The sequence below is a fragment of the Scyliorhinus canicula genome, chromosome 3, assembly GCF_902713615.1.
Source record: "Scyliorhinus canicula chromosome 3, sScyCan1.1, whole genome shotgun sequence".
Lineage (NCBI taxonomy): Eukaryota > Metazoa > Chordata > Chondrichthyes > Carcharhiniformes > Scyliorhinidae > Scyliorhinus > Scyliorhinus canicula.
The window spans coordinates 177,193,561-177,209,290 of NC_052148.1; the positions used below are offsets into that span (position 1 = coordinate 177,193,561).

At 46.4% G+C, this 15,730-nt stretch overlaps 1 protein-coding gene across 5 annotated transcripts in view; it reads right to left on the reverse strand.

The window, feature by feature from the left end:
* bmp2k (BMP2 inducible kinase) overlaps positions 1-15,730 on the reverse strand; it is a 184,547-nt gene that overhangs the window by 84,557 nt on the left and 84,260 nt on the right. For all 5 annotated transcript variants that reach the window (XM_038791806.1, XM_038791805.1, XM_038791808.1 and 2 more), the window contains 3 exons: positions 7,670-7,775; positions 6,673-6,815; positions 6,248-6,369 (listed from right to left, as the gene is read on the reverse strand). In XM_038791806.1, the coding sequence (XP_038647734.1) occupies positions 6,248-6,369; positions 6,673-6,815; positions 7,670-7,775 (371 nt within the window). The remainder of the gene's footprint in view (positions 1-6,247; positions 6,370-6,672; positions 6,816-7,669; positions 7,776-15,730) is intronic.

Sequence of the window (15,730 nt, forward strand, 5' to 3'; positions counted from 1 at the left end):
ACAATCAGCAGGTCTGGCAACATCTTTTGAGAGAGAAGCAGAGTTCATGTTTTGAGTACGTATGACTTCTTCAGAGCTGGAATATGATGGTTTATTTAGTTGGAGAGGTGGAGGAGAATAGAAGATAGGTGGGAACCAAGGGGAGATTCTGCACAAGACATGGGCACAAGACATAAGGAGTGTTAATGGTAGCAGTAAAATCAAAAGAAGGTGCTAATAATGGCACAAAGGTAGCAGAATGCGTTAATAGGAGAACAACGGCCAGCGTTCAGTGAAAGCAATACTAAAGAACACTTCTCCATGCTACTTCATTGTGCAGGAGTTCTCCTCCATTCAATGGATCCTTTCACAACTCCTGTCTTCTTCCTCTACTTGTACTCCTCCCTCTGGCCTACCTGCTCTTGGCCTTTTCATCGGGATAAGAAGAAATCAATTCAGTGGGGCAGGAACAAGCTGACCCCAACAGTTGCTCGGACAGAAACCCCAATATTTTATTTAATTTTTAAAACTGAGGAAAACATACTTCGTTTCAGGAGATATTTCACACACAAACAGGGATATGGTATATTAAAACAAACTTTATTACAAACACAATATTACCAACTGCAACGTCAAAGAAAATATTTCAATTACCAGTTAAACAATGCTCATCAATACAATGAAACAATAACCCTTAACTGCTATCTTTATCACCATTCAAACAAAATCTCTCTCAGGTCACAATACACTCTTAAATACAGTTAGCAGACTCAGGAATACTTGTTTAATAGACATATTTTGGGGACCCACTGAGAAAGCGATATCATTCTGGACCCAGCTTGTAGATTCTTGCTGTCTCAAACAACTGTCTAAACTGCCAGCCTTTCTAGAAACTGCAGTTCTATTCACAGGCAAAATCTTTTTACTCAAGCTGCTTTCAGAAAAATTGCTGGTCTATCCACAGTCCAATCTTTAACTGACTGTTACTCCAGCAAGTGCTAGTCTGCTCACAGACTGTTCTTTAACTGAACTGTATTGAGAGTACAATGACTTGTCTGTTCATACCCCAATTCAGCCCTGGCTCCACCCATTAACTATATCATCTTACTAATCTAAATACAAGGGCTCTAATTATCTACTCCCAAAAAACCCTCTTAATATAAACAAAAGTCTATCAGCCCAAACTTATATGATGCTTTTCTGCACCTCTGACTCCATAAAAGCCTGCTGCGTTACAAACCAGGATTTTTTATAATATGACTATCAGTCACACACTAACCCAGGCTTTTAACCCTTACTGCTCCGAATATATATAGAATCATAGAATCCCAACAGTGCAGAACGAGGCCATTCGGCCTATCAAGTCTGCACTGACCCTCTGAAAGAGCACCCTACCTACGCCCATGCCCCCACCCTACCCACGTTAACCCACCTTTTTTGGACAGCAAGGGGCAACTTAGCATGGCCAATCCACCTCACCTGTACCTCTTTGGACTGTGGGAGGAAACCAGCACACCTGAAGGAAATCTACACAGACATGGATAGGAAGTGCAAGCTCAAAACAGCCACCTACCCAATCTCTGACTTTTCTCTAGCCAATTTCACCCAGTCTGCCTTTTCTAAGTCTGCCCTTTCCAAATCTGCCTTTAACTTCTTTGAACAGTACCCTGTTCCAAATCCAGTTTTCCTTTAATCCTTTAACTTCAAACTTCCAGGAGACTTCTCTTCATTCTTTAGTTTCCAGAACTACTGTCCTTTAGCTCCTTTGGAATTTGCTTTCATGCCCATTACTCCATTAAATAATTTTCCTGCTTCAAGCAGAGCTGAGAGCTGTCTGCTCTCTCACTTCCAAGCTCCAATTGCCTATAGGCTTAGTTTAAATCACTCAAAAGTATTTTCCTCAAAAGATGCCCCTGGTTGCCAAGCAGCATCCCATTTTTTCTCCAAGCTTATGTTTACTTTTCACATCATAAACACAACAGAAAGTGTTTGAACTAAAACCAAAACCCCTCATACATGCAAATACCTTTGTCTAACATGAATCCAACTATAGTCGTACCCTTTCCTACACAGGAACCCCAAATTAAACCCATCTAAACCTATACCTTATTTCTAATATCCAGCAATACAAATGCAGATCCCTCTGCTTCCTGACAGGGTTTCAAAAACATCTGCTGGCATTTGTTTACTGCCCCACCTCCCGAGAGAAAAGAGCAACTGCCCAAATTTGATCTGGATTTGGTTTCTGTCCTCTTACATATCTGTCTCAACTTCCAGAGTGCAATCAGAGTCAGATGCCACTCTGCCCCTAATTTCTTACCACAAGATCAGTTGATCCTTTCTCACCGGACCTTTCGACTCAGCCAGTGTAGGGCAGCGTGCTCCTGAGACTTTCAGTCCAGGGCTCCAGAGTTAGAGATACGGAAGCCACACTTGCTTTTTTACAGCACTAGCTGTCAATGGAGCAGGTACGTTTAAAGGTCCAGCCACTGTCAGGAGCCATGGAGAAGGTAGATTGCAAGATAAGTGTACCCATTGGTTGAGTGTAAGGTTCGGTGGTCAGTGGGGGATTCAGTCCTGTAGATGCCCAGGAGATAGCAGCGGTTTTAATTTGAACTTTTCCTGGGTAACTATTACTGCAAGACAGCTGGAATCATCCAAAATTTGTCATTTAAATCATATTTTCAGATGGTTCCAATTGTAGGCCAACTGTCCAATGGAAATTTGAACTTCCTGGGCAATTCCCATGCAATCCTCGTCTTGAGATCTCCGGGGGAGTTCCCCAGAGTATACTTGGGCATCCCCAGTTACGATGCACTGGGGCCTGGAAATGACAGGCCCAGATTGCTTGGAAAATGGGAGATCTAATAACCAGTTTCTGGGTCATTGTTGTCTCTCATGCTCGTGTCCCAGTGAAGATTAGAATCATGCCAAAATTGTACATGCAAAATCAGTGTTCACTAATTTCTAAGCATTAGCAATCTAGAAACAAAATTATATTTGTAAAATTGTTAATTTTTGTTGTTCATAACAATGTATGTTGCAAGTTGTTTTTAAAAACAGTAAAATGTAACTCGTTCAAACAGGACTATTTGGTTCAGTGCCTACATTTTGGGGCTGCTAAAATACACTGGGAAATCTCCAGTTGCTAAAATGTGTACATATTTCTGCTGTAAATAACTAAATTTTTGCACGGCTATGTTTTTCCATTAAGCACTATTTATGTGCTTTCTATATTTGTGTTACATAATGCCCAGTGACAATATTTGGTAGAAAGACTTCCGGAGACAGCCATGAGTTGTGCGGCCGCACAAGAATTGATTCTCATCTAAGAACATCAACAATTGCTCTTTAACCCCAAGAAAAGAACAGGAAACTCCTCCAAACTAACCCCCTATCAACCGCATTGCCAAACAAGATGGGAACGAATCAGCCATCCAGCCGAAAAGCCAGTAGGGACGAGGGGAGGGAAACCACAGCTTTGAAACAGGGAAACCACATGTGGAGGCACTAAACCAGTAGGGACGACAGAGTTCCCACCGCAGAAAGATGTGCTTCATCATCTCAAAAAGACCTGTTGACGCCCATCAAGGTGGCAGTGGAGGCTGTGATGGCCCACATGAGGGGGGGGCAATAGAGATTATGGAGCAGAGGCTAACAGTCCAGGAAACAAAGATACGGGACCTCGAAAAAGCCGCCACGGACCAAGGGGACCAGATCGCAACACTCGAGGCCGAGGTGGCGAGGCTGGTCAAGACGCAGAAGGGGTTGAAGAACAAAGTCGATGACCAAGAAAACCGATCAAGCCGGCAATACTGTGGGGCTGCCAGAGGGAACGGAGAAGAGAAATGCCACAGAATACATTGCAGCAACACTTGGGAAACTGATTGACAAGCAGGGCTACGTCAGCCCCCGGAGGCAGACCACACTCACAGGTCGCTTCGGCAGCAGCCCAGGGCAGGGAAACCGCCGTAGGCGATAAACACAAGGCTCCATAGGTACCTGGATAAAGAGCGAATCCTGGGTTAGGCGACGAGCACAAAAGGGTTCAAAGTGCGAAGGACATTCCATCCGTGTGCACCAGGACATTGGTGCAGACCTGGCCAAACGGCAGGTGGAATTAAACAGTGCCAAACCAGCACTGTACAAAAGTGGGGTTCGGTTTGATATTCCAAACTGCAAGTCACATATCAAGGCAAAGAACACTACTTTGATGCCCCAAAGGTGGCCAACATATTGTCCAGAAAAATGGACTGGGCACCCAACAATAGAGAGCACGGCCATAACGCGGGATGGAAGAAACTGAGAGGGGCGGGGGCGACCTCATGCAGAGGTGCGGAGCTGGGGGGGTGAAAAGAGAGTTAGGCAGTTCCATTGGGGAATGAATATATATATATATATATAAAATATATGTGTGTGTGTATATGGGTGTGTGTGGTGAGTGTGGTGTATGCGTGAGTGAGAAAAAGAGAAAGACATGGATAGGGGCTACGGGGAGTGGAGAAGCAGAAGGGGTGTCGGGGAAGGAAGGTAGAGCGCTGGTTGCATCAGGTCGCACATGGAGATGGCAGAAATGAGGAGGTATTCAGCAGCCATCTCAAATGGCCTGTGAGCAAGGGCAGGTCCAGACGAACAGGGCCATGCCTCAGGGTAAGTATGGCCAACCCCACAGGGAGGGATGGGGGAAATTATAGCTTATAGGGCCCTTCGGGACAGGGAAGAAAGGGCATCCAAGCAGCGGCTGAACCGACTCTATACCGGATGTGGATCAGCAATACTCCATGGCCCCAACCATGGAATTGCTGGCAGGGAGGAAAAATCTGCAGATGGAATTTGATCTACTCCCCACAAGGAAGGAAGTCCACCAGCTTCGGGGTGGGGGCGGGGGGGGATGCCTCTTGCGAACATCAAGACAAAGCCAGCCACTTTCTGACGGGCATTCGGAGAGGTGTCAGGAAGCACATTGTTCTATGCGGGTGGCCTCTACGTTTTGAACCTCCTGGCCAGTATCGGAAAGATAGCAGGACCCTTTCGGGAGTTCAGTTACAAATTCAACCTGGGGAAGAGCAAAATATTCCTGGTGAACCACTGAGGAGGAGGAGCGGAGCTTGGAGAACTACCATTTAAAGTGACTCAAGCCAAGTTCAGGCACCTTGGGATACATGCAGCTCTCAACTGGACGAGGCTCACAAGTGGAACCTCTCCAGCCTCATGGTGGATGTGAAGAGGGACCTGCAAAGATGGGACTCACTCCCTCTTTCACTAGTGGGAAGAGTACAGAAGGTCAAAATGAGTCTGCTGCTAAGGTTCCTCTTCGCATTCAGATCATTCCCGATCTTGGTGCCCAACATAGAGTCCCTGGAATATGCAGCGAGGGCGACACATGGGAGGCCTGGCCCGACCAAATGCAGAGAGTGAGAGGTTGGCTCAGGGAACCGGAGGTGGACTGGGTCCGAATGGAGGAGGCCTCCTTCAAGGGGCCATCTCTCGCACACACCCCAGGAGCCCAGTGGTAGTGGCCACACTAAAGACATGGAACCAGTTCAGGTGCCACTTCCAAGTTTGGGTATGTCCATAGAGGCCCCCATCTGCAACAACCATAGGTTCACACCGGCAAAGATAACCGCCACGTTTTGGACATTACGGGGAAGAATGCTCCATTTCGCCAGCCAGTCAATGGAGTTTCCCATTGTGGGGCAGCCCCACACAGTCAGGAAACCCCCGGGCTGCCGGCAAAACGGAGCATCCCGCTGGCGGCGAATCGGGCCCCTGGTCTCAAAAAGTGGACTTTTACATGAGTATATACAGTATGTCATTACAGTGCACAACTACTTTGTCCACAAACTCTGAACAATTCTTTAAGAAGCTATTTCTGCATATTTTCTCAGGTCAAGGACAGTGCTGAGTTGATGTAATTTTCACAGTTCTACATTAGAAGTATACAAAGCCAATTTGGCATAGAAATTAAGAGGAACAAATACAGCTAAAAATTATATATGTAAAAACAAAAAATTACTGCTGACGGCATTATTTTAACAGTGCTGGAATGTTGCTAACTTGGAAAACAACGTGCAAGGTTGTATGGAAGACATTGGTGGAACAGTGACAATAAGATTGTGGAAGCTAGCTAAAAGGAGAGCTAAGGGCAAGATTTCTGGATCCGGTCATCCTTGCTTTAATCAACAAACAGCAAAATAATATGGCAGCTTTCAGAATAGTCTAAAATCAACCTCAAATAAAACTTGAGGAATTCACCAAAACATCTTACTTTTTGATTTCATCCTCCACAGAACTGACACCATGTGTTTGAGGATTGAGAAATTTGTGAGTTGCGCTTCCAAAATCACACAGTACATAGTTTCTGTTATCATTTAACAAAATATTTTCAACCTAAAAAATAATTGAAAGACAAGAAACTATTAGAAAGTCACCACTATTATTACAAGGAAATATAATTCAAAGAGACAAACTGGCAAGTTCAGCTCAAAATGAATCTCACAGTTTGCCTGCCTTATAATATCTATTTTAAAATTAAAATATATTCTATTATAATTTAATGCAGGTCAACAGGTTAATTGCAGAGCCAACATTCACAACATATTAAGGACGGATTAGAACTTTGCACTAATATTATCTATGAATTCAGTGTTATTGCAAAAACATGCAACATGTCTACTTCACAGCGAGTCTTACCTTGAGATCCCGATGAATGATTGGGGTTTTGCACTGATGCAGCCTTGCAACTGCCTCACAGGTATCACAGAAAATTTGTAGAACTTCTGTTTCAGAAAAACCGGTCTGCAGCCTCTGGTTCATTTTGTTCACCACTTGTCCCGCTGTCAAATAAAGACCATGAAATGGTTTTTGCTTCTTCAAAACTAGTCGTTTCAATTTTAGAACAGGACAAAGAAGCAAATATGTATACAGTTTTAATACACATAAGAGTTTGAAAAGGTCTTCGGATGAGCAAATGTTGCTACACAGTAGTTGCATTTTAATGATTTAGCACATTGATTATCATATAAAATTCAAATGCATTGAAGTCATACGTCTGTAAATGTTCCCAAATCTGAAATGCTCAATTCTGACACTTGAATTACCTAAACTGGAAAGTATTTAATTTCCAGTACTGGCACACCTTACTTTAATGAGCACAAGATTGCAATACATTGATAGATATTTAAAATGCATTAAGGAAACATTATTTTCTTTGCATAGAAAACATTATTTCTGTCCCATCCTACTGAGCTTGTACAATTATCTAATGAGCAGGTCCAAGCTAGTTTGAACTTTAATTTTAATTTTTTTTTTTTAAATCAGCAAATGAATTTGCCGTGGCTTGCACTACTAAAAGTAACAAATTAAACAGAGTCCACAGGACTCCAAGGTTGCGAAATTTCTCTATTAGTCCAGTCACTTGGTGACTCATGAGGTAGTTCAGTTCAAAGAGCACAACTAAGGCAATTGAAGGAAAATAGTGAAACCCACAGCATTTGTTTGCATCATGCAGCTATAAAAGGCAAAATATTTTAGAGGCAGGCAATTTAAAATAACAGCAAAATACCACGGATGCTAGAAATCTGATATAAAAAATTAAAATGCTGGGTAAATTCAGCGGGTCTGGCAGCATCTGTTGAGAGAAATAGAGTTAATGTTGAGTCTAAATGACCTTTCTATATAACTCTCTTACCGCGGCAATATTCCATTAAAATAAGCACTTCCCAAACATTATCACTGATTGACGTAATGCCACAATCCAAGTAACCGACAATATTTTTATGCCCCGAGAGTTCATTCTGAAAGAAAGCATAAGAGAATTAGTTACAAAAACGTATCGGACTGGAGTGACAATCAGTGACGGATTGGCAGTGGGGTGGTGTGGGTGTGCATTCATCTAAAGTCTGGGTCTTTACTGTAGTTACCCGGAAGTTACAAGAGGTTTCAATTGTTAGACGTTTTGTTGGGTAACGACACAGCTGGAACCATTTGTGATTTACATTGAATTTTCAGATGGTTCCCAGCACAAAGCAATTGTCCAGAGGAAGTTTGCATTTTTGGGCAATTGCTGTATAAACCCTTACCTGGAGAGTTTGGAGAGGGATCCCCAACACCTATTTTGGGTACCCCTGACAAAATCAGACACTAGGGAGCTCCAAGGTTATGGCCCATTGTATAAAGTGTTCGTCCATGTTAACTTCTTATATTCCAGTGGTTAAAACTTGTTACAGTGCACAGTGGCAAACATTGTGAATTAACATTCAGCTCTTCACAACTGACACCATGATTCATAATCTTGCACAAAGTAATAACTTGACATTTCTTTGACTTATTTTAAAGCTCTTCAATAAAATTAGTTTGGGCACACTAAATCCACCCATTAGTGACCACCAAATTTCATGGTAGTAATCTCATTCAAAGACTCAAAATAGTGAATGCGTAAATGGAAAACAAAAATCGCAATGGTATAAAAGAGATTCTGTGTTTAAAATTGAAATTGGTAACAGGGTACTTCACTTTACATACGTTCAGCACTAAATAGGTTTTACGCTGAAAAAAATCTCAAAGGTATTCCATTCTCCACCAATGTGACTCAAATTTTAGAGTGCCAAAATTTAGTACTTTGGCTCAGAAATTACAGATGTTGCAACTTGGATTTTTATTTTTTCGCCGTTCAAAGAGTCTTATTTTTGTGACTTGTATGCTGAAAATACAAATTGAAAAAGCATGAACAATGGGATAATTAGGCTTTTCTGAACATCAGCTCCAATGGTTTGCAGCCTTGCATTGCATTAAAATTCCAGCAATTGTACAACCTATGGGCAGGATACAAGGTATTAACGGTAAAGGTCTGATATATTTTGATTATCTCTTGTCAGTTAAAACAGAGGTATATTAAAGTGAATTTGACCTCTTGGTTATAGTAATGTTGGATTAGAATAAAAGCATTACACAAGTGAGTGAATTTGACACTAGAGATGCTTATGAAGAATGTGCTTATCTGATCCCATTTCAGAACCTGAGGTAACTGCGTGTGACCCAGATTCTGCTCTGAAACAGGCCCCTTTTAAAGATTAGAATGTGTGGTCTGGTCAGCACTGTGGAACAGTGGTTAGCATTGCTGCCTCATAGTGCCAGGGACCCAGATTTAATTCCGGCCTTGGGTGGCTGTGTGGAGTTCCCCTCTCCCGCTCCGTCAACATTCCAAAGGGTCGGTTTGATCCACAATAGCCTGGTCCACTGTTTAGAGTTGGCAGCATGCTGAAGGTGGCAGAAATGGAAGAGGATCTTTAGAATACGAGAGTGTGGTGGGGTAGAAGGTGAGGACGAGGGGAACCCTATTGTGGTTCTGAGAAGAGGGGGAGGGGCGAGTGCAGACATGCAGGAAATGGGTCAGACATTGTCGAGGGGCCTTATCAGGGTGGGGGGTTGCAACACAAGAGAGTCATCAATGTACTGTAAGAAACGCGAGAGGCCGAGCATTCCGTTCCTCCTCAAGTAGGAAAGGAACATGAAATATTCCACATATTCCACAAAAGAACAGAGCATAGCTAGGGCCCACATGGGTTCCCATAACCACACCAATTGTATGGAGGAAGGGAGACAAGTTGTTTGGGCAAATTGATTTTGATGAGGAAAACATCATCAAGAAACCTGTAGGTTATTCATTGTTTGACAAACCTTTGTAAAATACAATTATATAAAGGAACACTATTTTGGAGGATTACTCTTGAACACATTTTCAAATCAGAAATGACAACTCTTCAGAAGTAAAATATTTCATCTCCATTAACTTTTATATTGTAGCATGAATTAATTGTTCAGTAGTTGAGAACATTGATATACACAATACATTTAGCCAACCCAAGAATCAAATGTAGTAAACAGGTTTGGCTGTTGAAAGAGTTTTGTTATTGAAAAGATGGAAAGATGTGTCATTTGAAACATGGAAGTTTGGTCTGAGAGAAACATGAGAGGACACAGAGAAAGATCCCACGAAGGATTAATAGCAGCTGCAAAGAGCAGGATTGTAAAATGCAGATTGCCTTAGTCAAGCAGGCTTAGCAAACACACAGGATTTTTGTATGAAGCTAAAAACAGTGGTTCACAACTTAATTGAAAGTAACGATCTTAGTGAGCATCTGGAAAAACATGGATGAGAGTTTCAGTTGAGCTACGTGATAAATATAAACCTTTCAAGTTACAACCAAGTGGATTTTTAGCATTACGCTAAAGTAATTTTCACACCTTCATTGAAAGTAACCATCTTAGTAAGTATCTGGAAAAGCATGGATGAGGTTCAGTTGAATTTGGTGACAATTCTAGGTGTGAAATTCTGTTAACACCAAGTAAATTAAAGAAAACTGGAGACTATCAGTCTACGAGAAACATAATTTAAAGTCAAAATTATGAGCTGGGGACACAATTGAAAAATAAAACTTATAGAAATGACAGGAATTAAAAGTAACACCTCTTGAAACCAAAGCATTTTTGAATATCACAAAGGAACTTTGAACATCACAAAGGACAATGTAATCAGATCGGAGGGCTGAGGCCATGCCCAAAATGAATACTTAGTTATATTAGAATGTTTAGATCAAAGATACTTTTTACAATCAAAATGAAATAATAGTTACTTTACAATAAGGTCATAAAAACTTAATAACTGTTAGAAAGAGAATATAAACCCAGAGACCAGAGTAGGAACTACCAGAACCAGAACTCAGAGAAGGAGAGAAGGAACAAGAGAGACAAGCAGAGTCAGCTTACAGCCAGCTCGGTCATAGGAAAGATAAGACATAGCAGCCGAGCTAAACCGGCTAATACATCTGAGGAAGACTAGAATTAAAAGAGGAGGCAGAGTCAGCTCAGAGATAGCCAGCAGAGTCAGCTCTCATAGCTCAGTACATGGGATCGACAAACATAGCAACCGAGCTAACCAGCAAATACATCTCAAGAAGAACAGACTTTAAAAGAAAGTGATTGAAGCTTTTAAAAGAAAAAAAATAATAAAAAAATAACTTAATTTAACCTGAAACAGTGGTTATTCCTAAGTCTACTTTACTTACTTAGCAATGCGGGACCCAGGATCAATGCTACTAAGTGGTAAGTAGATGAAATCTTCGGTGAAGGTATGGGTTATACCGGGGTATAACTTAAAAATATAGTTTGACCTGAATAGCACCCACCGAACCCTGCATCGGAGGGAAGGGAGTGAGAATCCCTGTTCACCATTTAGAATGTCGGCCCTTTTTGGTATAGGGGGAATTCTAAGAATAGTGGTGAGTTTTCAACAACAGTTTCCAATACATAAAAGGTGGTAAACATTGTGAATATTGAAAAATAGTTAATTCTTTAAAGAAAGTTTTGAAAGAACAATGAATAAATTTTGCTGTTAAGTAGCTGAAAGATGGAGACTTCCCATTGCGGCTATGCGGAGCTAAGCCGCACGTTCGGCAGCTCCCGCTACTTAAGGACTTTTGGGCCGATTTGAGGGCCCCAAACGGCGCTGTCTCGACGAAACCCGGTGGGGGAAGGTGTCTAGAGGAGCATTCCCCATAATTTATGGTGCTCACCCGGAGTGGGGCAAAGGAAAAAGCTGCAGCAGCTCCCCAAGAAAAGCGGGAGAAGGACAAAATGGCGGCTGGCGGAACACCCGAGGTCTGGTGGAAGTGGGCGCAGGAGCAGCAAGCTTCTCTTCTGCGCTGTTTTGCGGAGCTGAAGGCTGAGTTGCTGGACTCCCTGAATGCGACTACCAACAGGCTGCTTGAGACCCAGGCTGCCCAGGTGGTGTCCATTCGGGAGTTGCAGCAGCAGGCCGCTGAGCGAGAGGAGGTGGTCGTGGTCCTCGTGGGGAAAATGGAGTTGCACGAGGCACTTCACAAAAAGTGGCAAGACCGCTTGGAGGAGCTGGACGTTCGCACAAGATGAAAGAATTTGAGGATCCTGGGCCTGGCCGAGGGGCTGGAGGGGTCGGATCTCCCGTCGTATGTGACCACGATGTTGAGCTTGTTGACGGGAGCGGGGTACTTCCATTTGCTCCTGGAGCTTGAGGGAGCTCACAGAGTGCTGGCCAGGAGGCCCAAGGCAAATGAACCCCCGCGGGCGGTGCTGGTGCGGTTCCATCGATTCAGCGACCGGGAGTGTGTGCTGCGCTGGGCCAAGAAAGAGAGGAGTAGCAAGTGGGAGAATTCGGTAGTGCGAATCTACCAGGACTGGAGTGCGGAGGTGGCTAAGCGGCGGGCCGGGTACAACCGGACGAAGGCGGTGCTGCATGCCAAGCAGGTCGGATTTGGAAAGCTGCAGCCTGCGCGCCTGTGGGTGCCATACAAGGACCGGCACCACTACTTCGAGTCCCCGGAGGAGGCGTGGGCCTTTGTACAGGCGGAGAAGTTGGACTCGAACTAGGGTCTGGGGACACACTATGGCCGTTGCCGTTTTTCACTGTTGTTGTTCTGCAATTTTGACACGTGTTTTTTATGCTGGTTTTCTTTTTGCTCTGTTTCCGGGTGGGTCTGTCTGTTGGGTATGGTTGTGGGGTATGTGGGGAATGTTGGGGGTTTGTGTTTTATATGTTCTCTTCTGTATGGGGCTGGGTGTTGGGGTGAAACTGGATTTTGGGGAGCTGCGTCAGAATGGTGGGGTGTGGCAGTGTGAAAGCGCGGGCTTGCCTCTGGTTTCCCGCGCTGCGGGGCGGGGGGGGCGGAGCTGGCGGTGGGGGCGTGGCCTCTACAGGTTTTCTTTCCCGCGCTGAAGCGGTGCCAAGGAGGTGTGGCAAGAGGGGGATGACCCCATGCCGGGAGGGGATGGGTTTTGGCGGGAGCTGCCAGGGTCAGCAGAAGTCAGCTGACTCACGGAAGTACCATGGAGGGTGCGTTGCGGCTAGGAGGGGTCCTAGCCTGGGGGAGGGGGTGGGGGGGGGGGGGGGGGGGGGGGGGGGGGAGATACCGGGTTGCTGCTGGAATGGCCAGGAAGGAGCTGGTGTGGGCCGGGGGGGGTAGAGGAGAGGCGTTATCGCCATGGGGAACGGGTCGGGCGGGGCGAGCTGGTCTGGGGCGAGCAGTCGATAAGCTATGGCTAGCTGGCGGGGGAGGGGGGCGGGTTGCCCTCCGGCTGATTACCTGGAGCGTGAGGGGGCTGAATGGGCCAGTTAAGAGAACTAGGGTATTTTCCGATCTGAAGGGGCTGAAGGCGGACATGGCTATGCTCCAGGAGACCCACTTGAAGGTGGCGGACCAGGTTCGTCTGAGGAAGGGGTGGGTGGGGCAGGTTTTTCACTCAGGATTGGACACAAAGAACCGGGGAGTGCCGATTCTGGTGGGGAAGAGGGTGGCGTTCGAGGCGGCTGAGGTGGTGTCGGACAAGGAGGGCAGATATATTATGGTGAAGGGTAGGCTGCAGGAAGAGAAGGTGGTGCTGGTTAATGTATATGCCCCGAATTGGGATGATGCTGGCTTCATGAGGCGCTTGTTGGGCCGCATTCCGGACCTGGAGGCAGGGGACCTGATCATGGGGGGAAACTTCAACACAGTGCTGGATCCCCCACTGGACCGGTCCAGTTCAAGGACGGGTAGGAGACCGGCGGCGGCCAAAGTGCTGAGGGGGTTTATGGACCAGATGGGAGGGGTGGATCCCTGGAGGATTGGAAGGCCGAGAGCGCGGGACTATTCATTTTTCTCCCATGTCCATAGGGTTTATTCCCGAATAGATTTTTTCGTCCTGAGCAGGGGATTGGTCCCGAAGGTGCAGGATGCCGAGTGTTCGGCCATAGCAATTTCAGACCATGCTCCGCACTGGGTTGATCTGGAAGTGGGGGAGGCGCGGGACCAGAGCCCGCTCTGGTGCCTGGATGTGGGGATGCTGGCTGATGAGGTGTGTAGGATGGTCCGGGGACATATTGAGGGGTATCTTGATACCAACGACACGGGGGAAGTCCGGGTGGGCATGGTCTGGGAGGCCCTGAAAGCAGTGATCCGGGGGGAGCTGATCTCCATCCGGGCCCATAGTGAGAGGAGGGAGAGGGAGAGACTGGTGGGGGAGCTCCTGGATGTGGACAGGAGATACGCGGAGGCACCGGAGGAGGGGTTGCTGGGGGAACGGCGTAGTTTGCAGGCCAAATTTGACTTGTTGACCACCAGAAAGGCGGAGACACAGTGGAGGAGGGCGCAGGGCGCAGTATATGAATATGGGGAGAAGGCGAGCAGGATGTTGGCGCATCAGCTCCGTAGGCGGGATGCGGCTAGGGAAATTGGTGGAGCGACGGATAAGGGTGGGAATGCAGTGCAGAAGGGGGCAGAAGTAAATGGGGTCTTTAGGGACTTCTACGAGGAACTGTACCGGTCGGAACCTCCGATGGGGGAAGGGGGGATGGAGAGCTTCATGAACAGGCTATGTTTCCCAAAGGTTCAAGAGGAGCTGGTAGAGGGGCTGGGGGCGCCGATAGAGTTGGAGGAGCTAGTCAGGAGGATTGGACAAATGCAGTCAGGTAAGGCGCTGGGGCCGGAAGGGTTCCCGGTAGAATTTTATAAAAAGTATGCGGATCTGGTGGGCCCCCTATTGGTGCGAGCCTTCAATAAGGCATGGGAGGGGGGGGGCTTTGCCCCAGACGATGTCGAGGGCACTTATCTCTCTGATCCTGAAGCGGGATAAGGACCCCTTGCAGTGTGGATCATACAGGCCTATCTCGCTCCTCAATGTTGACGCTAAGTTGCTGGCGAAGATCCTGGCCACCAGGATAGAGTACTGTGTGCCCGGGGTGATACACGAGGATCAGACAGGATTTGTCAAGGGACGGCAGCTCAACACGAATGTGCGGAGATTGCTAAATGTTATTATGATGCCGGCAGTGGAGGGAGAGGTGGAGATAGTGGTGGCGCTGGATGCAGAGAAAGCGTTTGATAGAGTTGAGTGGGGGTACCTGTGGGAGGTGCAGGAGCGGTTCGGATTCAGGGAGGGATTCATCAAATGGGTGAGGTTGCTCTACGCGGCCCCGATGGCGAGTGTAGTTACCAATGGAAGGAGATCGGAGTACTTTCGGCTCTACCGTGGGACCAGGCAGGAGTGCCCCCTGTCCCCCTTGCTCTTTGCATTGGCGATTGAACCTCTGGCTATTGCGTTGAGGGAGTCAGGGAGATGGAGGGGTCTCGTGCGGGGTGGGGAGGAACATCGGGTATCGCTGTATGCGAACGACCTGCTGTTTATTAGGCCTCACGGTAGCATGGTGGTTAGCATCAATGCTTCACAGCTCCAGGGTCCCAGGTTCGATTCCCGGCTGGGTCACTGTCTGTGTGGAGTCTGCACGTCCTCCCCGTGTGTGCGTGGGTTTCCTCCGGGTGCTCCGGTTTCCTCCCACAGTCCAAAGATGTGCGGGTTAGGTGGATTGGCCATGCTAAATTGCCCGTAGTGTAAGGTTAATGGGGGGATTGTTGGGTTACGGGTATACGGGTTACGTGGGTTTAAGTGGGGTGATCATTGCTCGGCACAACATCGAGGGCCGAAGGGCCTGTTCTGTGCTGTACTGTTCTATGTTCTATGTATGTGGCGGACCCAGAAGGGGGAATGCCGGGGGTGATGGAGCTGTTAGCGGATTTCGGGGGCTTCTCGGGCTATAAGTTAAATTTAGGCAAGAGCGAGGTATTTGTAGTACACCCGGGTGATCAGGAGGAGGGAATTGGGAGGCTCCCGTTTAAGAGGGCAGTGAAGAGTTTCAGATACCTGGGGGTGCAAGTGGCCAGGAGTTGGGGGACTCTCCATA